Here is a 23,172-nt window from a genome sequence, read left to right on the forward strand (position 1 = left end):
CCACAGCTTAGAAGTGTCCACTCTATCACTGTGATTGAGCATATCTAGCTTCTTATGTGACTACTGTGACTTCACTGGTTTCCTCACACTCTCAGAGGCATATGCCCAAAGTGAAAGCATGCAAACACTGCTCTGTGCTTGTGTTTAGGTTCTTACCATAATTTCACTGGAAATATTCTAAAGAATTGCTTTGGGAAGACTACGCTTTGTGAATTTTTTTTGGGAAGGAGGGAAGTAAAATGTGTACCTTGATGCAGTTTATGGGGGAGGAAGAAATAAATGCCCCTTAGGTGACAGTTAATCCAGAAATGAGAATTCTGTCAACAGTTACTCACCCTCATGTTACGGTATTTCCCAACTTGCAGTTTCTTTCCTCTTTGAAACAGAAGAGAATATGTTTTGAAGTTGAACTTGTTTTTGTCCATCTTACACTGTACACACTTGTGTCATGAATTCGGTCTGATCTGCCGTGTTTTGTTGTCTTTGTCTCAGTGTCTGTGTGCCTTGTCTCAGAGCACATGGGTTTTGTTTTGACAGCTCGCCATGTGCTCCGCTGTCAGTGTGCCATTTTTTTGCCATTCATTCATTCCTCATTAGCTCTCCTCTATTTTAGATCCTCTCGTGCTCAGTCTTTTGTCAGACCGTAGTTGTATGTTGTGCAACACTTTGCTCGTGGCCATCTTGTCATGTTTGCCTCGTCTTGCTGTGTTGTGTCTTTTTAGACTCCAAGTGCTATTTTGTTTTGAACTGCTCCATCTCATCCTTTCCAGACAATATTTGTCTTGCTATCTACCCTGGCTATTTCTATTTCTGTGGAGATTCGGATACATCACCCTAGATCCTCTCTTCACGCTCAACGCTCTCATGTCATGGTGAGCGTGATTTCACTAAGTACAACATCATTCCAATCAACCAGTCAGAATTAAGAAAGAACTTTTCAGGAAATGTCAGTTTTACAATCAGAATTAGGTGCTTCTACACCCTTGTTAATCAGCTATCATTTCCCACTGATTTTAGGACTAAATTATGGGTTAGTTTCAGGGGTAGGGATTGGGTTAAGTCTGTATTTTTGGACTGTAATGTTGATCCGGGAACATGTCTTACTTGACAAAATCACGCCATTCACTGCGTCACATATGACGCTCGGATTTGTCCCTGCTGAAAGGCTCTTTCCTGGTCATGTGGACTTTGATTTGGACTTCCTCTCTTTTGTGTTCCCGTTGTTTTTTTCCCTGTGCTCAGTGAGAGCTTAAACTTTTCTGTTACCTGCAACTGAATCATGTGTGTGTGTGTGTGTGTGTGTGTGTGTGTGGATAAAGGCTCTTTATGGGTATCTGGTTGCATGGAGAACCTTTAACATTCATGGAAACTTTCCATTGCACAAAAGTTCATATAATGTAGATAAGTGGTTCCGAAACTTTTTGAATTGTGCTCCCCTTTCTAGTGTTTAACACACATCAAGCACCCCATCACCTTACTCCATTACTGACATCAATAACATTCACTTGCTGTCACCTACTGGCGGTTTTAATTGAACTTTTTTCATGTTTTTAACTATTTCAAATGTCAGTATTCAACCAATGTTAAAAACAAAACATTAGGCCTTTTTATGCATATGTATCTGCAGTTTATATGAATCCATGTCCCCTATGAGATACGTAAACTGAAAATCTAAATACTATTTCAGATGCAGATTCCAGAAATGTTTTCTTATGTTGAAATGAAAGACACAAAGTACCAGCGAAGTGCTTTCATAACCCAAAAATTCAAAATGGAAGAAATGGAACTGAACACAATCTTGCTACTTAAGCTGTGTATACGAACATTTATATATATATATATTGTATGTGTGAGTATATATATGCTGCTTTTCCATTTTGCATTTACTTTTACTTTCAATACTTAAGCACGTTTAAGATTAAAAAAATACTTTTCATACTTAATTACAATAAATATCACATACTTTAAGACTTTTACTCAAGTAACATTCTAAATGGTAACTTCAACTTCTACCAAAGTCATTTTCTGGTAAGATATCTGTACTTTTACTTGATTTTGACTTTCAGGTACCACTGGTGTATGTGTATTTTAGTTTAAGTGTTTAGATAGTGAATAAAGTCTTATTTGTATCACACTTGAGGTTGTTCATTGTTTGCTCATAACTGAAGTCCCTAATCATGCAGATTTTTGCTACATGCTCTGAGTAATATTGTACAGTAACAAAGTTATCTTCCTTAACCAGGAAATTAGTTGACACTGCGATGTCAAGTAAATACTTCCAGCAGATCTTCTAAATATTTATAATTAAGTATAACTAGTTATGAGTAATTATTCATATCCCCCCTTTCAGCTGATTCGCTATACATTTCATTTAATATAATAAGAGACAATAGGCCTGTTACCAATTAAATGAAATCAGTATTAACAAAACCAATCTTTCCCCCGCAGAAGAAACAGAAGCAGCTGAAGTGACATTTAGATCCAGTTACACAGACAGTTTAATGAAGCTGAAATCTAGAATGAATGCATTTAGACTGCAAAATTACAACAGCATAAATAATGTTATGAGCTTGGTGTTTAAAATCAGTTATTTATTTATATTTTATAAATACAAATATGAAATGTTGGGGAAAATATTCAATTAGCTACTTTTAAATATGAAATTACACCGCCAGTAGGTGGCAACAGTCCTAATGAGTGAGTCATTCAAACGATTCGTTCAGATGGCTGATTAATTCAAGAATGAAGCACTGAATCATTGACTCAAATTAGTAATTCAAAAACTCGAATCATTCAGTAAGAATCCACCGCTGTGTGTTGCTCAGAGATGTGCATCTGTTCTGCTGTGATCTTTGGAACTATTTTCGTTACGCAAATGGACCAGAAAGTGTCAACACTGACAATATTGTACTAAAATGTAAGTCGCTTAATAATTACTACTCCTTTGAACTCTTGTATAAAATCAATTTCACATTTTCAATCATGGTTGTCAGGGAAAAACTGCACTCTCTTTGTTGTGTGCTTTTATAAATATAAAAATTACATTTGTATCACAGTATTTCTTCTGTGTGCAGTTGTGTTCATTTGTTTTGATTTCTCCACCAGATTGTGCAGTTCTCTTTCACTTACCCCTTCAAAATATCCACATCACGGACAAATATTAGTGATCTGTCCAAAAAAAGTTGATTTGGACAGCCATAAGAGGGTCATTTATAAATATGGTTGTGGCCGAATATACCAAAAGCCTACAAATCCTAAATTAAAACTCAAAACTTCACAAAACTCGGTGAGCACATGCAATGATTCTAAAGTATGCAAAGTTTCAAGGAGATCTGACCTTAGGTGGCACTATAACAGTTAAAAAGGATTCAAAAACACAATTGCTATGATAAATGCCAATATTTATTTTGATTTTTTATATTCACACTGTTCATATATTCACACATACACTGGATCTTTATATTGATATCCTCGTTCTGATAAACTTTGACTCTTGGACCACTGCTGTCAATCAAATTGTTATTTAAATACTTGAGATTATATATTTAAAAAAAAAACTACTTTTGCAAACTAGTCATAGGTTTTTTGCTCAACCTCAATAAAACAGGTGCAGTACAATTCTCTTGGACTTTTGCATTTGAACAGTTTGTAACAGGCCTATTTAATAATACGGTATTTACCTAATGTACCCAATTCCCTATAAATCACATCAAAAGCATGTGCCATGATTCTAGAACAGCATGCAAAATGCAAAATTGATGGAGTTTGGACAATAGTTGCCTCTAATAATATTATTACTAGATGGTAACAGAGGACTCACTAATTATTTTCACAGGTTTTGTTTTTTGATTCTTAGTTATACATTACTATCATGTCATAGAAATCACTATCATGTCAGGTAAAATCACATTTTGACAAACTTTACAAACGGTGCGATTTAAAATTGTGTCATAATGACAAGACTTCCGGTAAGCATTTTGTTACCTATACTTTATTTTATCTTAAGGTCTGTTCACTGAAAGGTTCTTTGGGGGAACATTTTTATATGGACAACCAAACCTTGACACATTTTCCAGAAAATGTTCTGTGTTCCACAGAAGAAAAACAGTCATACACATTTTCAGTTTGTATCATGAATGATTGTTCATGTGGCATGTTACCACATGAGGCCCCAATAGGGAACCGGAATGTACCAGTCTGGTAAAACGACAACTTCTCTCTTCTAATGTCAGCTAAAAACACAAGTACTCATTACAGTTTAAGCAGTAAGTGGCAGATGAAGTGTCTTCAGTGGTATCAGGGGTCAGTTGGACCAGGACCCATCAGACATGCATTAAAAGATGATTATGTTGGGAACGTTTATGTGCCTCTTTGATAGATGGGACAACTGTGGTCCATCATAAATGTGTAAGTATACACAGCAACAACTATTTGCTTGAAGACTTCTGGCACTTTTTAAATTCACAGACAGTGACAGAGATGAGAAGAGATGGATAAAGAGAAGAAGAGTAGAATCTATACATGTCATGGGCTGGAATCAAACTCTTCAGTTTCTCAGTACCACACACACCAACCACTAGCCCACCACATCAACAGTAATACTGACTTTTTAAAGAATCTAGGAAACCTAAGCAAACAAACATTTTCACCGGTTTTGAGAGGCATCGCACAGAAGTATCTAAATACTGTCTGATTCTCTCCACCTACATTCTCTGCTATGGGTAATAAAAACATTGCGGTCACCAGCGTTATCGAGGTAATCTAAAGTGCGTAGTTTAAAAGGAAGAACCACAGAATAAGAAAGGATCTCTTACCTCTTGTTGACAACATCTGTGACAGCCTGTGCATTTTCCTGTCGGAAACAGTTTTTGTTTTGTTTTTTGTTTTTATTGTAATTTGTAAAGTGACTTAAAATGAATGCGAAATAGCATTCACAACCCATTTTACTATAGTAAATAAACATATATGCTCTTCCTCCTTTTCCTCTGATGTTACCAATAGCTAATGGCCACATGTTCAGAGTCAATAAAAATGCTAGAAAACAACATTAATTAGAATTTGCTAAAATTAAGTCTTGGAAAAACGACATTGTCAATACAGAATACTGGGGGAAAACACTAATGCATGACCTTTTATGGATTCCATAAACTACCGCTGCTGATTTGCTCCATTGTCATTTGCTCTATGATGTCAGTGGAATGATATAATATTATTTTCTTTTGCTTGACCTGTAATTAAAAGAATAGTAATAATTAAATTTAAGTCTATTAATTTAAGTCTATTGCTGCGAACATCTCTAGTTACTGAAAGTCGAAGAATGCTTAAAAATCTCTTTGTGTTTTGTGTGCTCATATTTGCAGTCAGCTGTGACCTTTCATTTAAAGACCAACATGCGCCCACAAATATCAACTCCTCATATGTCACGTCACTGTACTGACAGTGTTAAATCCATCCATCTTTTACAAATCACGAACATAATTGTAGGTTGCATACACATCTGAACTTTTGTGATTTTAATTTTTTTGATTTTCAGAGGGAAGAGCCTGAGATCTACAAAATCTTGCAAGTGGAGAGGAGAGGACAAGATGAGAAAAAAGTGCACTTTTGTATTGAAAGAAGTGAAATAATGTCACTGTATGCAGATATCTTCCATTTCGAATCAGATTGATTGGACCATTTTATCGGAGTCATATATGTCAAAGGAACAGATCACCCAAAAATTGTAATTAGCTGAAAATGCATTCACCTTCAGGTCATCAGAGATGTAGATGAGTTTGTTTCTTCATTAGAGGTTTTTGAGGAATATAGCATTACATCACTTGCTTGCCAATTGGTCCTCTGCAGTGAATAGGTGCCATCAAAACGGCATTTAATAGCTAAAAAACATCACAATAATCCACAACGAATAATCCACATGACTCCGGTCCATCTATTAAAGATCTGTGAAGTGGAAAACTGTGAATTTGTTAAGAAACAAATGACTGATAATTAATATATTAAATATAATATAATAGTGAGTCGCAAATGTGCATATAGTGTATATATGTTTATCACTGTGTAAGAATCATTTTAATACTGTGTGTGTGTGTGTGTTACCTTCAAAAGATCTCTCTGCAAACGAGAATGAGGGTTGAACTGAAAATATCAACATGATATTTAAGTGATACTGACTTCTGAATTTAATGTCTTTTATGCAAGAACAGACGTCTTATGCACAAGGTGTGCAAAGGATACACCCAGCAGAGCTGCTGCCGTTTCAGTGCAGTTGACTGAAGAGGTCTCTATGTGAAATGTCATGCTCTGCATGAGGTTTACGTCACTTAAGCTTCCTAACTATGACACATTCACACAGTTTTTTCTTTCTTTCTCGGTTTTATGTAAGCTATTAAAATTGATGAGCCAACGTATGCCACATCAAGTGTGGTTCGACGGTGAACCACAGAGTTAATGTTACATATTGTCATACTCATTTATTATACATGCAACTCAACCCTAAAAATATTGCAAGCAGTTCAACTGAACCATGAAAAATGTACTGAATTATTTTTTCTTACGTAAACAAAAAGCTGCAAGCTTTACCATACAATAATATAAAACAAACATATATATATATATATATATATATATATATTAAAAACTAATATGATAGTTAGTTTTTATGAATATTTCACATATGCATTTTACAGCGACACATAGCCATTTATAGAAATTTAACTTAAAATACTGTTAAAAACAAAACCGTAAATGAAATGTATTTTGGTTATCCCACTAGATCAGTCAAATTAAAAAGCATCAATTCAAACATTTTTAACCAGTTCCTGTAAAATAGCCTGTAAAAATATCCTGTAAACAAATTATTACATTTGTTGCACTATAGACCGACTCTTGAATTTAGTTTGAAATGTTCCTTCCATGTCCATCCACGGCTACATTCACATTCTGATAGAAAGTTTAAAGTTTTTCAAACACTTTCCAAATATCCAAATGGTCATAGACTGGGTCTGTAATTTCTTGTTTATAGTATCAAGGTTCTCTAAATTCATAGTTTCAGCTTATTCTTTCAGCTCTCAGACCACTAATGAAATAAGATTGCATCAAAAATATTCTGTTGGTCATACAAGCATGGGTTATCTGGGCAGAACATGTATTTTAGATAAAAGTACTAAAATAAAAATAAGAGATTAGGAATTAATGTTATTGTTGTCTTTTTCTTGACATCTGCAGCCATTAAGCCCTGCAGAGGGTGCTGCTAGTTCAAACAGAAGAGAGGACATGAAAATATATCAGAATCTTTTAGCTATGCAAATATCATCTTATGACATTCATGTGCTGTATGTAAGGGATTTTTTGTGGTTAAAAAAACCTGACTTTTCAGTTCATATCCTGCACAAAAAAGTTATGTTCAGGGCTAGTCGCACTTTGACTCAAAACGAGGCGTCATCACATTTTAAAGTGAATGAGCCGAGTTTGAAACAAACAGAAAACACATCTAGAAATGATCTCCACATAACTCATCCTTTATACATTTTGTATGATAAAAATAGCAAATATCATAAATTCATCTTCAGTAGCCTACATCTATGGTATATTTATTGAAAAAATTATAATAAAGTCTTGCAGTAGGCTATAGTTGGTAAAGGCTCAGTCCTCAAAAGCCTTATCTAAGCAGTCAAACTCTAGTTTTTCTTTAGCACAAAACCAAGTAAGCAGATGTTAACAGCCTTGTGGCTTTGTAACAGCAAGGTGCATAACGGCATTTAGCTTCAGGGGAACCCGAGTACTGCGTGGATGGAAAATGGATGGAAAAGTTAAACCGAAAGCTGTCGCCTCCTCAGAAACCTCAGTGTGTTTTGCGTTTCAACAGACAGTGAAAGGGGACATTGTTGACAATCGGAAGAAGCGTAAATGTAGGAGGGGACAATACCAACTCTGATGTTGCCATAAGTGCATTAAAATACAAAGATCCACATGATGAAAATGCATAATTTAAATTCTTGTCTTAGTTTTGAGTTTTGGCAACTGATACCAGAGTTAATGCAATAATAATAAGAAAACATAAAATTAACACTTAACAATTAACACATTAACATTTCTTTAAAAAATAAGGAAAGTATTACTAAATATCACAAACTTTCTGTCAAAACAACAACAAAAATAAAAGTAAGCTGATATATGCAACAGAGTATAAGATTTAGACCTTTATTTAAAGTTGTAAATTAGACACAATATAATCAGACACAGAATTACAACAAAAATATTTCTGCCTAAAAAAATGTCATTTATTTCCATTTCACAGAAACAAGATTCAATCTTTACAATTAGGCTACACGCACTAAAAAAAGGGAAATATTCTCAGAGTTGTCTTTAGCCCACCTAAATATGGGAAACTCAGGTAATTTGTCATTTCTTTCAGGTATGCATGAGTCATTGTGGCAACATGGAAATGACTCTATAAGGTTATGGCATCCATCGATCTTCCTACAGCTTTCGACTGAACCTCAGACAATGTGAAGTTTGCATTTCCAATTCACTAATCAGCAGATTTCGAAGTAGATCTATCTCCAAATAATGAAATGAAATCAATTCAAAGCTTATATTAAATTAGCCATCTGAATTCAAATGGATGAGCATTTACACTACAAGCGCAATGTTTAAAATATTACCTTGAACACCTTCACATGTGGATACATTTGTTTTGGAGCCCGATGTTTCAAACCGGTTGCCCGAAACAGGTGTAAATTTGTCTTAAGCAACCACTCATGTAAACTACTTTTGACTATTTACATCAGTGTTACTTATTGCACGGCTCACCAAGTTTTACTTTGTGGCTCGCATGGCAGTAAAAAGACTAATACGATGATATGATCATGCAGTCAATAAAGATATTTTATAAAAACATTAAAAACAAGCAGGGCTATAACATAACCCATTGAAAAAAACTCACACCATGTCTTCACCGGACTTAAGTGGCATGATCTGACAAAAGACAATAGAACCCAGTGATGTTGTCTCCTCTGGATGTGGGCCAAAGTCCTTTTAAGACAAGTCATGTCACTCTCCAGCCATCTTTGAAAAACCTCTCAGAAATGCAAGTACATCTCTTTAAATGGGGAAACATAAAATTCTCCGAAAAGGTTTACTAAGCTTACGATTAAATTTCAGATTTGAAATCACCAAAGAAATCTGACAAAAACTGTGTCATAAATGTTGTTACTTTTGCACAGATAGCTTTATAAAAAGCTTATTTTTCAGGTTTGATCAGCCGGTGCGCATGCGCAGTCTGGTGAAGACACAGTCAGACCGTGAAATGCTAGTAAAAAATGTAATAAAATAACTTAAGGTCTTTTCAGCATTAAGTTAATCCTGCTTTTTTATCATCTTGTCTCAGTTACAAACTTGACTGTTAAATGATAAAGAATGATGATCCCTTTTGTGTTATATTGAATTGCATATTAGGGATGACAGATTGATAATAAGGCATACTATTTATAACTGTATTTAACTTGATACTTTACAGTACAAGTGTCTCTCTGATTGACTTAGCCCTATCAGTGCTGATTCCAAAAAACATAGCGAAGACCAATGATTTACATCATTCTTACAACATCCACTAAAGCACATTAAAATATTAATACTAATATTAATTATGAACAAAACTTGACTGTTTTTTAAGATGACAAACACACACACACACACACACACACACACACACACACACATATGAACAACTATAAATTGAACAAGTTGCTACCTTTTCACTACTGTTAAAGGGATAGTTCACCCAAAAATGAAAATTGTCATAATTTATTCAAGTATTTCCAAATTCAATCAAATTTCTTATAAGCTTAATTGATTTGGTCTAAAGAGAGAAGAATTAATTACTCTTTTTTTGTTTGAAGACATATCAAAATACATATAAAATAGCTACCAAAATAAACGTTGGTAATTGCAGTGTGACTAAAAGTAATGACTAAAAGTTTACAAAAATGCAATGACTTTTCATCAACTAAAACTATGAAAGACTCAAATGACTAAAATGTGACTAAGACTATTAAGCTTTTTCGTCTCAAGATACATTTTTTTTGTATTTACCATCCTTTCCTATCAAATTGCATGCTACGGATGTGAAAACGCAGAAAATCAAACCTGATCCAAATTTTTTTATGACATACGAAAGTTTCGGAGGCAGTGTGTAAACATGATTGACGCAACGTGAGGTCGTATTTATTTTTCTACATGCAAAAATTTCGGAAAAAACTTTCGGACCTTTAGATTAAATCAAAACTTCCTGTCAAACTTAACACAGCATATTAAGCATAAACACAGCTAAAAAGCTTCCTACCAGTGGCTGTCCTTCACAAAACAAAACATCTAGAACAAGTTTTATCATAGGTAGAATGCAAAATGTTTCATTACAAGCATTTCAGTAAAATGTAATTTATGCAAAATTTCTAACCTTTAGCCCACGTGGGAAAATCAAGCCATGGAAACAATTCCATAAAAAACAAAAAAAGAAACACGCGCACTTGACAACCATGCATCCAATATGAGCTGCTGGAGTCAGATTTGACTGGTCAAGGGTTGAGAGGATAAATGACTGACAAACCAGTCTGAAAGATTTGCTGCTCAAAAGATCCTGAGCTCATTGACAAATATCTCAGGGCGCATGTGATTGGAAATAGAAAGTGAAAATGAACAGCGAGCGCTCATTCAAAAAATATTATGTTCTACACGTATTGATAGCAGCCCCCTGATGCGCAAGAATTGTATGCAATATTAAAATGTTTGTGGCAGCGGGCGGTAATGGACACAGGGCTCTAATACAAAAACGAAAAACAATGAATGGCGACTATAGAAAGCAAAAGCCAAATCCTGGATATTTTGGACAATTTAAAAAATCCCGACTGGACGCATTTTTCAAGGTCCAAAAAGAGGACATGTCCGGTAAAAAGAGGACGTATGGTCATCCTACTCAAAAATAAAAATTCTATCATCATTTATGATGAATGAAGAATGTTGGTACCCAAGCAGTTGAAGATAGCCATTTACTTCCATAGTACAAAAAAAAAAAATGTACCATCAAATGTTTGGTTACCAACATTCTTCTTCAAAATATCCTCTGTGTTGAACAGAAGAAACAAACACATACAGATTTGAAACAACTTGAGCGTGAGTAAATGATGCCAGAATTTTCATTTTTGGGTGAACTATCCCTTTAAGTGGTGTTATTAAGTGGAAATTTAATTAAGTTAACAGCAATTAAACTAGTTATAAAACAACTTAAATTGCATGCGTACAATATATTCCACAAAAAGAAACATTAAGGCCATTAACAACATCGTTAGACAAGCATAGAATGGCACTTTTCCCCAGATTCTTCAACAGGCTTTCTGCATACACTTTCTAGAGAAAATAAATGTAAGAAGGATGAATATAGTTTAGCCACACACACACACACACACACACACACGCACACATGGACATATGGTAAATAAGGGTACTCCACCTTTTCGAAAATCCATTTTCTTGTGGTTATGAATACAGTGGGAGGCTTTACACTTGTGGTAGAGGACTCCAGCCAGCAGAAGAATACCAGAGCACAGCATAACCAGCCCTAAAATAAAATATGAATTAAATCTCAGCAAGAAATATACAAATTGCAACAGTTTACTAAATCTAGAAGCATATGAAGGAAGATTACACAAGCTGTAGTAGCTGTTTTTTTGTGTGTTGTTGGGAGAGGAGTCTGTAGTTCTTGAAGTGGACGTAGAAGAGATTGTTGTTGTCTGGAATGGGGTAGTGTGGGTTTTGGGAGTTTTCGTCACCTCTATCGAGGCATTTTTGCAAACAACATCAGAAGTGCTGGTGCCTGGGATCCCAGTCCCACTTATACACCTATCAGAGCAATAAAATAATAGATAAATAATGCAGTTCTCTTCATAAGAAATTATAAAGGGATAGTTCAGTAAAAAAAAAAAAAAAGGAAAAGAAAAGAAAATTCTGTCATCATTTACACATGCCGATGTCATTATAAACTTGTATGACTTTTCTTCTGCATAACACAAATTCTTATAAATGTCTCCATAGTTTTCTTGACTATACAATAGAAAGTTTTACTTTATGGACAAAATATCTGAAACATTCTTCAAAATATATTATTTTGTTCCCCAAAGGGTAAGGGGAGGTTGGGGGTTTTACAGTGTGGGAATGACATGAGGAAGAGAAACCAATGACACAATAAAAAAAAATTGACTAAACTAACACTTTGTAGTCTCAGTGCTGAATCATCAGACTTGCACAAGAGGCTGCTTATCATACATCGAAACAAGCTGAGATCATTAGCATGCTTTAGGGTCATGAATGAACTTCATTCAATCTTTTTTAGTGGGGAATTTTTATGCTCCCACCACATGAGTCAGCTGTAAATATTGAACAGGGTCTCCTTCGTATCTCTGGGCTCGGAGACACCGTTCCGGGTGGCCTCCTCTTGACAACAGCCCTTTGAATTAGCATTTGCATGAGGCTATCAAACTGTATATCCTTTGAAATTAACTTTTTTTTTTTTGCTATTCATAAAAACTTACTCTCTCCATTTTTGACAAATCGAGTCGTCTTTGTCTGTGAAGAAGCCATGTGCACATGTTTTGCATATTCCTAGAAGAGATATAGTCCAGGTTTCATGAGATGCTCTTTAATTGTTTGAAGTGATTCGGTAAGGCATGATTTAATATGTGTACCTGTTTCATCTATTCCAGAACCTTTTTTACAAAAGCAGATCTCTTCCTTTATACTTCCTTTCCAATCAATGGGTGTAAAGCCTTTTTTACATTTGCATATAGTGTCACTTGTAGATGTGCAAGAATTGAGCTCGATACTACCTGAGGGAAAAAATTGTTTTAAATAATTTTTGTTAAAAATAGAAATAACGTTATTGTCTCTAATTTGGCCTTCTTTTGTATACATCCAGTGGTGTAAGTTAAATGCCACATATTGAGTGGTTTACAGTATCTTACAGCATTACATACATTATACAGCAACAGTAACATTACTAAACTTTTCAAAAAATAAAATTAAAACAGACACTTACCTTTTATACATTTGCTGCAGTTCTCACAGTAAAAATATGTTCCACCTGTAGATCTGTATTGTTTATCTGGACAGGCCTCACATTTTTTCGTCATATAACTTTCTCTCTGACCTGCAATGAACAGATATCTTTAATGAGGTGTTATGTGACCGATATCCATTAAAACCCAACAATAAAATCCCAAATTCAGGTATTTAGCAATAATCATACATACCTGCTGGACAATATGCGCTTGCATTTTGGTGAAGTAACAGTATACACAGAAGAGTGGAAAGGACTTTCATGTAGAAGAACATGACATCAGTACGCTGTTACGGAGTGTTGGAACTGGATCTACATGTAACTCTCAAATGAGAGGAAATAGCGACTGAAACTTCTACCCAGACAAAGGTCTCATATGAACCAGGCAATTTCCCCATTATAACTTATTTACGTCACCCACATTGGAAAAACTAAACGTACAGTAGGATTGCATAATATCAAAAGTCTTAAGTTGAATAAAAATACATATTATATAAAAAGCCATTAGCTTTATTTGTTGAAGACATTGCTCTGAATCTGATTGTTGTATGCCAAATGGTTTACAAAGTGAAACAAGACATATAAAAATGATTTAAATTTAAGATGTTTCAATTTAAAACAAAGATTTTAAGAACTGCCTCAAAACTGTATCACGTCCTTTTGAAATCATTGTCACTTATTTCAGTAATGAATGCTGTATTAATACATCGAAAAAAAAACATTTTTCTCACTCCAACATTAAGGCTCTGAATGTAAATGTTCTCACAATATGACCAGAGCAAACATGGATGTAAATTATGACTCATCAAGTTAAATTATGATCTTATTGGACATCCATTTAAGATTTCTAACATGCCAAATTCAGTTTAATAACTGAGACTTATCTGATGCTATTAATTCAGTTCTTTTGTTACGTTTTCAAGATAACTGTTTGTTGTCACGTTTATCTTTTTCACCCAAAATTTAAAATGACAAAGCATCCCAAAGTTTACATTTGGTCCTTGACAACATCAGGTCTGATATGAATTGATTTGACTGAACTTTGAAGCAATCAAATTAAATGAAACACTCAAGTGCAACATGTGAATGTGCTCTCTCTCTTTGTATTCTAATGACTCAGATGTTTTGCATAGGAAAAACCACCTCGTATGAAAGCAGGTAGGTCTGACACATTTAGGGAAGAATAGATGAGGCTCCTTGGTTTACTGTTTGCCGTTTACAGGAACAAAAATTCTATGTTTGACGTGGAGAATAAGTGTGTTCTGTTTTACTCTTTATCATCAGTTGAGTAGCAATTAATAATATGGGATGATTTAGTACAGGAAAAAAAAAAAACATTATATCTGCATAAAACAAAATCACTGAAATGTGATCCTGTTATTGTAATAGAAGTCTGAAAAGAGAAATATAACTGCAATGCATCTTTCTCTTTGCAGAAAAGAGTGCAGAGCTTCCATTTACCATGACATAGTTGCAGATGTTATCAAAGCTTCTTCCGGTCTTGAGACTGAGAAGTCTGTGATCCTGTTTGAGAGAGAGGATTTAAAAAGTCCTTATAAATATGTAGAGAATTATGACAGTTTGTGTGAACTATCCCTTTGAGGGAGGTATTAATTCTTTAGCTTCAGTGCATTAATATTGAATTACTGAAAACACTCTGGACAATAATGGGTTATATGGAAACTTTTGCCAAAAAGATTCCACCTCTCAAGAGGAATAAGCAAATGGAATAAGCACTTCAAAGATAATAGAAAAAAATATTACAGTTTAGATATTTTAAGCCTCTCACTAGTCACAAACCAGGTAAACAGTACTAAAAGATTACTATGGTAAATACATTTCTTTCCATAATAGGGTGCATGAGCTGCAAATCAAGACTTTCCACTCTTCAGAATCTTCATTCTTTGTGACCAGGATGTGTAGGAAACAGCAGTTTGGACCTGATGCTTTCACTATATGAATGAATTAATGAAAGATTGTCCTGTTTAAGGGAAATTCATCTTGGACAAGCATACTTTTATCCGTAGCAAAAAATGTTACCTCTGTCGCAATCTATAACACAGACCGCTGATGTGAGAAGACCAGCATAACGAACTGTTTATATAAACACCCAATTATTTATACGATGAATCCTGTTCAATTATTGTTCCATGTATCAGTATTTATGTACTATAACTATATCCATCAAATTTAATCCAACGAATTCTCTTTAAACATAATACATACCCCGTCACACTCTCACAAACTAAAATTTTCAATTATTTTAATTTGTACACTAATTTATATCATGAATTTTCATATTATGAACATTTCTAAAATTGTAAAATAATCATAAATTACATTGTGTATGTTTCATATGTGTTTTATTCTGTGATGGGAATGACTCGGCATGTATTTAATTTTTTTTCACACAAATTTTTTTTAAAATAAGTTTATCATCATATTTTAAAACATATATGTAATGTTCGCTACAAAAATGAGACACATAAACATAAATATACCTAAAGTTGAAGAAACACCGATATAGTTTCTCATTTCTATGCATAATCTTACTGTAGACTAATCTTAATATCTCACAATAATCTAATTTTAGAATAATATAGACTAATCTTAAAGGCATGGTTCACCCCAAAATTTGTGGTTCCCATTGACGTTCATAGTAGGAAAAGAAATACAATGGAAGTCAATGGGAACCATCCACTCTCTGATTAGCAGCAATCTTCAGAATATCTTATTTTGTACTTAACACAAGAAAGCAACTCATACAGGTTTGGATCGACATGACGGTGAGTAAATGACAGAATTTTCATTTTTGGGTGAACTACCCCTTTAATATATATTAACACTCACCCCAGGCCGATAGATGGCGATGATGACGTCGCGATTGTTTTCAAACCTCAGAAGAAGACAGCGGTTCAGCTTTGTTTACTTTTAAGATGACTGCTCAATTGCATACATTTTCTGAAAGCACTGGCTATCTAGTTTAGAACCAGACAATAGAATGTAAGAAAAAAAAAAAAGAAGAAACACACACGACATGGAGGAATCGTGGGATTTTGAATTCTTGTCTCGAATGGTTGACAATCTGGTTTCCTTTCTGTCCGAGTTTGTGGACGATTGGTTGGCCAACGACATGAGAGTTACAGTGTTTAAGATACTGTTCACCTGGCTCATCATCAGTCTCGTAGCCATCCACTTTGCCTGGAAAATGTACGGGAACACTGTCAACGATATGTACTACAGACAGGGTGAGTATTTTCAGAGGCGCTCCATTATGTTGCTCCACCTTATCAATAATAATTCCAATAAAGCGGCAGTTGAATACAACTTTGTGTCTGCATATACCTGTATTTTGTCCCCTTTAAAAGGTAGTTATTAGACTAAATATGATTGTTCATATGATTCTTCAGGGACTGGAGGACAGAATGGCGGGGCACCTGACACTGCGCCTCACCTGAGCGGATGGTAAGAATTAAAAGGGGTCATATGATGCGATGTAAATGTTCTTTTCTCTTTGGAGTGTTACAAGCTCTTGGTGGATGAAGAAAATCTGTAAAGTTGCAAAGACTTAAGTCTCAAATCCAAAGAGATATATTTTTTATCAAAGTTAAAACTGCCACGCCCCCCCAAAACAGTTCATTCAAACACGCCCCCATGTCTACGTCACTATGTGGAAATATTTGCGTAATGCCGCCCCAAATGTTCATACAAAGAAGGTGTGGTTTCAGTAACACAAGTTAAGCAGCCATGTCGGGGAGATGCTGTGTGTATCTAGGCGAAAGCAAAAGCACTTTTTTTTGGGCTTCAGGAAGTAGATGCATTTAAGATGCATCTTTAAGACTTCTTACAACAGAACAGCAACGCATATTATGGATGACTGTTTCGTGAACCTAGGAGAAGAGGTAATTCTGACTTTGCTATGACAATCTGGCGCTTCTGAATCAGCTACTGTAGTTATGTTCTGCTATTAGCTTAAGTATTTGCTATTGAATATTCATATCCAGAGTTTTGCGCATTGTGTGTGTCTGTGTTAGGGCTGTGCAAAAAATCAAATGCGATTTTCATGCGCATCTCATCAGTTAAGATGCTCCTGTAATTAGAAGTATATCTCCAGCACGTGCGTTCAGATCAGGGTTGCCAGGTTTTCACAACAAATCCTGCCCAGTTGCTTCTTAAAACTAATCCAAAACTAGCCAAATCGCGTTTCCAGGAGGTTCCCCAATAAAAATAGCATTTTTTGGAAGGGTTGCCTTGGTAAAATTCGCATTTTAGGGGCTCAATATCACGTTATTGGTATTGGGGTTGCTTCAAACCGTGGACATGAAAAACAATCGCAGACTATCCGTTATAACAAATACACAAAATAACAATCTTTAAAAAAAAGCATCATGCATCAAGCATGACCCCTTTAAGTGACCAACCTATTTTTTTTTATTTTGAGTCATGCACATAACAAATAAACAAAATACGTGGAATGGTTTGTCATGAACCAGTGTCCTGAAAATATATGGTACTTATCAGTATATGATGCTAACGCTATATTTGCCTCATTTTTAACATCTGATGGCTTATCTTGTGGCTCACAACACATGCCACCCATTTTAGCTTAAATTTTGATTGTTTTACCTGCAGGTAGCATTATGTTGTGCAGGTAGTACAAAATGTCAGAATACGGAATGATTGAGTGAGATCATAGCATTTGAAGTGTACAGAGGATAGACAGAAACATGCTTTAATTCTAATGTAATAAAAAACACTATTATTGCACTATTATAACACTATTATAAAACATTATTGAAAAAAAAAAATGGCATGTAGTTCTAAACACACAAGTATTTTGTTTTAAAGGTAATTTATGCATAGCCCTGTTGTAAATACTGCTGTTCCATTGTCAAGTCTAATATTTTTCTAATAATTTTTCCTAGGGAAAGTGCAGCTGGTGATGCCATGAAAACCCACCGTGAGTGATTTACTGTACCTGCAACTGGATTAAGATGACAGACACACACGATGGCAATTACATTACTTCAAGAAGACTAAATAATCATAACTTCTGCCTCTGAATCAGTTTTACTTGTGAAGATGTCTGTGACGAACTGTGGTGCAAAACTCAAGGTCCAAACACATAAATATATGCTCTAAAATACTAGACAGAATGGTGCTGTGCACGGCAAAGAAAGCATTAAAGGAGCATGCTGTGATATATAGCAGCTTTAATATCTTTTTTAGAATGCTTTAATTTATTTGGATTGAAACTTGAACCATTCTTACACAGTATCATTCGACTAAGAACTGACAGGAATACTACTCTAAATGAAGATCCCAAATGTTCACATAGTCATCTGGTCTGTATGTAGAAATCAAACATTTAATTTCAGTGTTGTAAGAAAATAGACTTGACTGTTCAGAGATAAAAAAAAAAAAAAATACATCAAGTGTGCCTCTACCAGTTTTCAGTCCAAGAGGTTACTGCTGTCTTTTTTCAGTGAAAATAATAAATACTATTTGTATATGATTATGTATTCGTTTTCTGTTATTTATTTCATAAGTAAATTGTATTTCAGTCAGTGTATAGCAGTTCACATTGAAAAGCAACTTACTTTGGTTCAGGACCAAGCAGGAGTCATCCAGTCATCCAGGAAACAAAAATATTAGTGGTTAAAATAAGTGGCATTATGAAAAAAAATCCTCCATAATTTTGTTGCTTCCAGACATAAAACATCCTGGAGTCAAATTATTGGAAGTCTCTTTGGGCTGATAGTGGCAGCAGCATAGCATGCACATCCATCACATTGGTTCCTGTCAGTCCAGGCATGAGTAACCGTCGTCCTTCAGAGAGCTGTGAGAAAAATGTGAACGAATCATTATCGATGAGAGAAACTTTGATGTCCAGACCTTGAGACATGGCTTCTTTCATCAATTCCCCATCAGTGATGGCTCCAGCTGCCTCAGTTGGGCCATCCTGTCCATCGGTTCCTCCACTGAGGAACACTGCAGCACTCTTTACTTCATCCCTACTGAGCTCAAGCCCCACCCGCAGAGCCAACTCCTGGTTCCTCCCTCCCCTGCCCTTTCCTGTCAGTTTCACAGTGGGTTCCCCTCCAGCCAGAAGACAGGTCACACCCCAGCCTTCCTTCCTCTCCTCTACGAGCATGTTCATGGTGCGACACAAGTCCCAGCTTTCTACCCCAACCTCTGGTCCAAGCTGAAGGATCTCTGCAGTGAGTTCTGGGGGAGTTTCCTTTTCTGGGGAGCACGCAAAACGAGAGAGCAGCCCGTATAGTCGTGCAACAGAGTGAACGTCACCACATATGCCTGGAGACAGAATGATGGGTCGAAGTCCTAATTCAACAGCCTTACGGCTGGCACATTCAAGAGCAATAGTGTTTGAGCCAATTACGACATTTAAAACATGGTCTTTTTGGACTTCTGCCTGTTTTTGCACCTGCGACCCATAATGGGCTCTACCTTTACTAAGCACCTCATTCATAGAGGAAGGAAGAGAGAAAGAGAGCTTATAACGATCCAAGATAGCCCAGACCTCCTCTGGTTTGAAGTCACTCATGACTGTTGGGCCGCTGGCTATCAAATCCAGAGGATCTCCAATAACATCTGACAGAATCAATGCCACTACCTTAAGGAGAATGTGGTGTCAGAATAAATATTATGCTCAACTAATGGAGAATTGCTCAAAAAGTTTTTTTGTGTTTTCTTTTGGTGATGTAATAGTGTTACCTGGGCTGGGTTGGCACACTGGGCAAGACCTCCACCCTTCAACAATGACAGGGCTCGCCTTACTGTATTTAACTCCTGAATAGTGGCCCCTGCTGCTGCGAGTTTTCGTGTCACATCCTGTTTCTCCTGCAAGGACATGGGTGGGGCTGGAGCAGGTAAAAGAGCAGAACCACCACCTGTACATAGATGCACATAAAGAAAAAATATAAATATTTCAAGAACTTTTAGAAAATACAATGGTTTTTTTCTGAAAGAAATTTATATTTTATTCAGTAAAGATTGATTAAATTGATCAAAAGTGACTTCAAAGACACTAGAAATAAATAAATAATTTTTTATTCAATTAAATAAATCTTTACATCAAAGAATCCTAAAAAAAAAAAATGCATCACTGTTTCCACACAAATATTAAGCAATTTTTAACACTGATTTTTTATTTATTTTTTTTTTTTTTGAGTGCCAAATTACAATGGTTAGAATGAAATACATCATAAAATCTAATCATATACAAATAAAATCATTATTATATATTGCAGTAATTTTTCATTAAATTACACTTTAACTGTATTTTTGATCAAATAAATGTGGCACTGGTGAGCTGACTTCTTTCAAAAACATTAAAACATCCCAATCTTTTAAATCATAGTGCACACTGTCAAAGGAAAATATATGAAGAAAATAAGTTTGGGTACCAGAGATGAGCACGAGCAGCAGATCTTTCTCAGTCAGACCACTGGCTAGTTCTCGAATACACTCTGCTGACTTCTGGGCATCTGTATCTGGTAAATTTTTCTTTGCTCCTTCCATCACGGTAATTCTGCTGTTCTTCTTAAGGAGCATCTTCCTGTCCGGACATACAACAAGATCATTTCTGTAACTAACATCCAGACTGTACTGTGTGCAGCTAAATACAAAATGAAAACCTAGCTGAAAACTCTGAAGCCAGTTTGACGTCAGGCCTACATGACTATATATTATATTTTGCATAAAACCTGTTTGAAGGATCAGTGAATTTTTCTTGCATTGTGATATTTTCATGGCAGTTAAGCAATTCCACCCCTAATTCTTATTAATAAAATGAATGCATGAATGAACGAATAGTACAATAATAATAAAGAAAATATTCTGGATTTTATATTTTAATAAACAAAGTAGATAAACAAAATACTTAAAACTGTACAATTTAATTAATAAATCATTAATTAATAATAAACCAATTTCTTGTCACATTACAGTATAATGAGAATATGTCACATTACAGAAGTGTACCGTACTCTTACTACATTTTCTGGGCAACCACTGACCAACTAGTCAACTAGTGAAAATCCAAGTATATTTTTGTGTAAATTGCTCTTTAAACAGAAGCAATTTACAATATGAAATTTTAAAAAAGCACTTCAAATACTTACTCTTTTCCATGAATGTATAGTGTTTTCTGGATACCATGAGGCACACTGACCACCCCTTTAATTAGATGGTCTCCTACAATCCTCTCCGCTTCGGCTGCCATCCCCAGTACAGCTTTTCCAAAGCCCACCAGATAAAGGTTATTGGCAAGTGTGAAACTCTGTCCACCTACAAGTAGTTTGTCTCCATGTCGCTCCAGACTCCTGCGGACCACTATGTCTGGCTGCACACCTTCAACTGCTGCAGAAAACACAGCTCGGGCTCGAGTGTCTAATGATGACATACTTCGAAAACACAATGATGCTAATTTCACCGGCAGTGGGTGCTTCAGGTGAAGAAAACGTGACAGAGCAATAATTTGAGCCATAATCCAATCAAACTATCCACATCAGATGAAGAGAACCACTTAAGGCCTGAGGGGATAAAGAGATATAAAACAGACAGATTATTATTAGTAAATATAATAAAAAAATATAATTTACCAACAATCTTATGTTTGAATTTTAAGAAACCAGTAAAGCGTTCCTCACATCACTATAACTATAACACACTGGCAAAACAGCTTGAAAATTACAGCTTTAATGTTACCCAAATTCACTCTGGTGAGGTGTAATCTCATCTGTTTTAAACCTCAAAAAGCATTATGATCTGATGTGAACAGATGTCGAAATACAGCAGGGTCACCAAATCTGCCAAGGTAACATTAGAGGTTATCGAAATACGTTACTCCCACTTTTTCCACTCACAATTTGGCGACTCTAAAATATTTTCTAAAATATTTCATATCTTCAGCGAGCCAGAAATATTTAATGTTTTCAATTTTAACTCAAAACATTGGTCCATTCTGGGACTGAGGCAAACAACTTCTGATAATTTCCCAAGCTGGGATGGTGGGGCAGTAATTAACTTGATGCAGATGATATCAAAATATTGACTGATATAAATGTCTGTCATTATATTATTTAATATTACTAAAATATTGTTATACAGTTAAAACATTTTTGTATTGTGTTATAATGTGGCCTTTTCTTTATATTATTTATCTTGTTATTACAATTTAGAAATAATGTAACTTGGACTGCATATCCAATGCAGATTAAAATACATAAATAAGTAAAAAACGACCATTAAACCAAACTACCAAATGTAATCAACTATAAACAAAATGAATAAATAATACATATTTTCTATCACAACATCAGTGTCCTTGAGATCCCCTTTCAAACACCATCCTTACACAGCCTTCATTGAGTTTATGAGAACGTACCTGCAAACTGTTCCTGGCAATTCTGAAGCTCTTTTAAGAGCTGGCAAAATCATTAGAGAACTGCTTATACACTAGAGCCTGTGTACTGAGTGAGTAATGATTGACTACAGTTGATCATAGGGCAGAGAGAAGCTAGCCAGTTAAAATATATTTGTGGATTCATCAAGAGTTTATCCCAAAACAGTAGTAGGAGGTACCACTACACCCTTGTGACACTTAAGTTAAACTCCAGTAATGGGGGTTGTCATTGTTTACACGTCTCTGAATGCACCACCCTTGAAAACCCACATTTGTTCATTTATACTCCAACATCTGGTCACTTCAGCCATAGAAAATAACATAAAAAGTCTAAATAACGTCTTGGCGTCATTTGTATTTGTTTATCAGTCATGTCCGTTAACGTTACACATTCATAATTCTAACGCTTGTTATTTTCCTTGCGACTCACATGACGAAAGTCGATCAACAGGGAAATAGACCACGAACATAAACTGCAAACAACAACAACAAAACATGCCAGTGCCACTCCAAATCTGTGAATGAATCTTTTAAAAGAACGAATCGTCTAAAACCCCGACTCGTTCCATCCATGAAGTTGGCGAGTTCGTTCGATAAAGTCTAACCAATGAAAGGCTCCTTCACAGCCCTAACTCGA

At 35.3% G+C, this 23,172-nt stretch overlaps 2 protein-coding genes across 4 annotated transcripts; one reads left to right on the forward strand and one right to left on the reverse strand.

Annotated features, from left to right (window-relative positions):
- Window positions 1-8,185: 8,185 nt before the first annotated feature.
- Window positions 8,186-23,085, reverse strand: LOC113050471 (glycerate kinase-like). 3 transcript variants are annotated; one of them, XM_026213443.1, is made up of 12 exons: window positions 22,966-23,085; window positions 21,253-21,663; window positions 20,536-20,687; window positions 19,844-20,019; window positions 18,709-19,742; window positions 13,302-14,632; window positions 13,088-13,198; window positions 12,738-12,874; window positions 12,585-12,654; window positions 11,702-11,895; window positions 11,507-11,614; window positions 8,186-11,403 (listed from the first exon to the last, which is right to left on the reverse strand). In XM_026213443.1, the coding sequence occupies exons 2-5, from the start codon at window positions 21,615-21,617 to the stop codon at window positions 18,843-18,845; spliced, it is 1,593 nt and encodes a 530-aa protein (XP_026069228.1). In that variant the 5' UTR covers window positions 21,618-21,663; window positions 22,966-23,085; the 3' UTR covers window positions 8,186-11,403; window positions 11,507-11,614; window positions 11,702-11,895; window positions 12,585-12,654; window positions 12,738-12,874; window positions 13,088-13,198; window positions 13,302-14,632; window positions 18,709-18,842. The 3 variants fall into 3 exon arrangements, with proteins under 3 accessions (XP_026069228.1, XP_026069226.1, XP_026069227.1); XM_026213441.1 differs by having other exon boundaries at window positions 12,738-12,878; XM_026213442.1 differs by lacking the exon at window positions 22,966-23,085 and adding an exon at window positions 22,518-22,928 and having other exon boundaries at window positions 12,738-12,878.
- Window positions 16,014-18,579, forward strand: LOC113050472 (T-cell leukemia translocation-altered gene protein homolog). Its single transcript, XM_026213444.1, has 3 exons — window positions 16,014-16,356; window positions 16,519-16,573; window positions 18,034-18,579. Exons 1-3 carry the CDS (start codon window positions 16,146-16,148, stop codon window positions 18,074-18,076), a joined length of 309 nt encoding a protein of 102 aa, XP_026069229.1. The 5' UTR covers window positions 16,014-16,145; the 3' UTR covers window positions 18,077-18,579.
- Window positions 23,086-23,172: the final 87 nt, after the last annotated feature.

This window comes from Carassius auratus, chromosome 31 (genome assembly GCF_003368295.1).
Source record: "Carassius auratus strain Wakin chromosome 31, ASM336829v1, whole genome shotgun sequence".
Classification (NCBI taxonomy): Eukaryota; Metazoa; Chordata; class Actinopteri; order Cypriniformes; family Cyprinidae; genus Carassius; species Carassius auratus.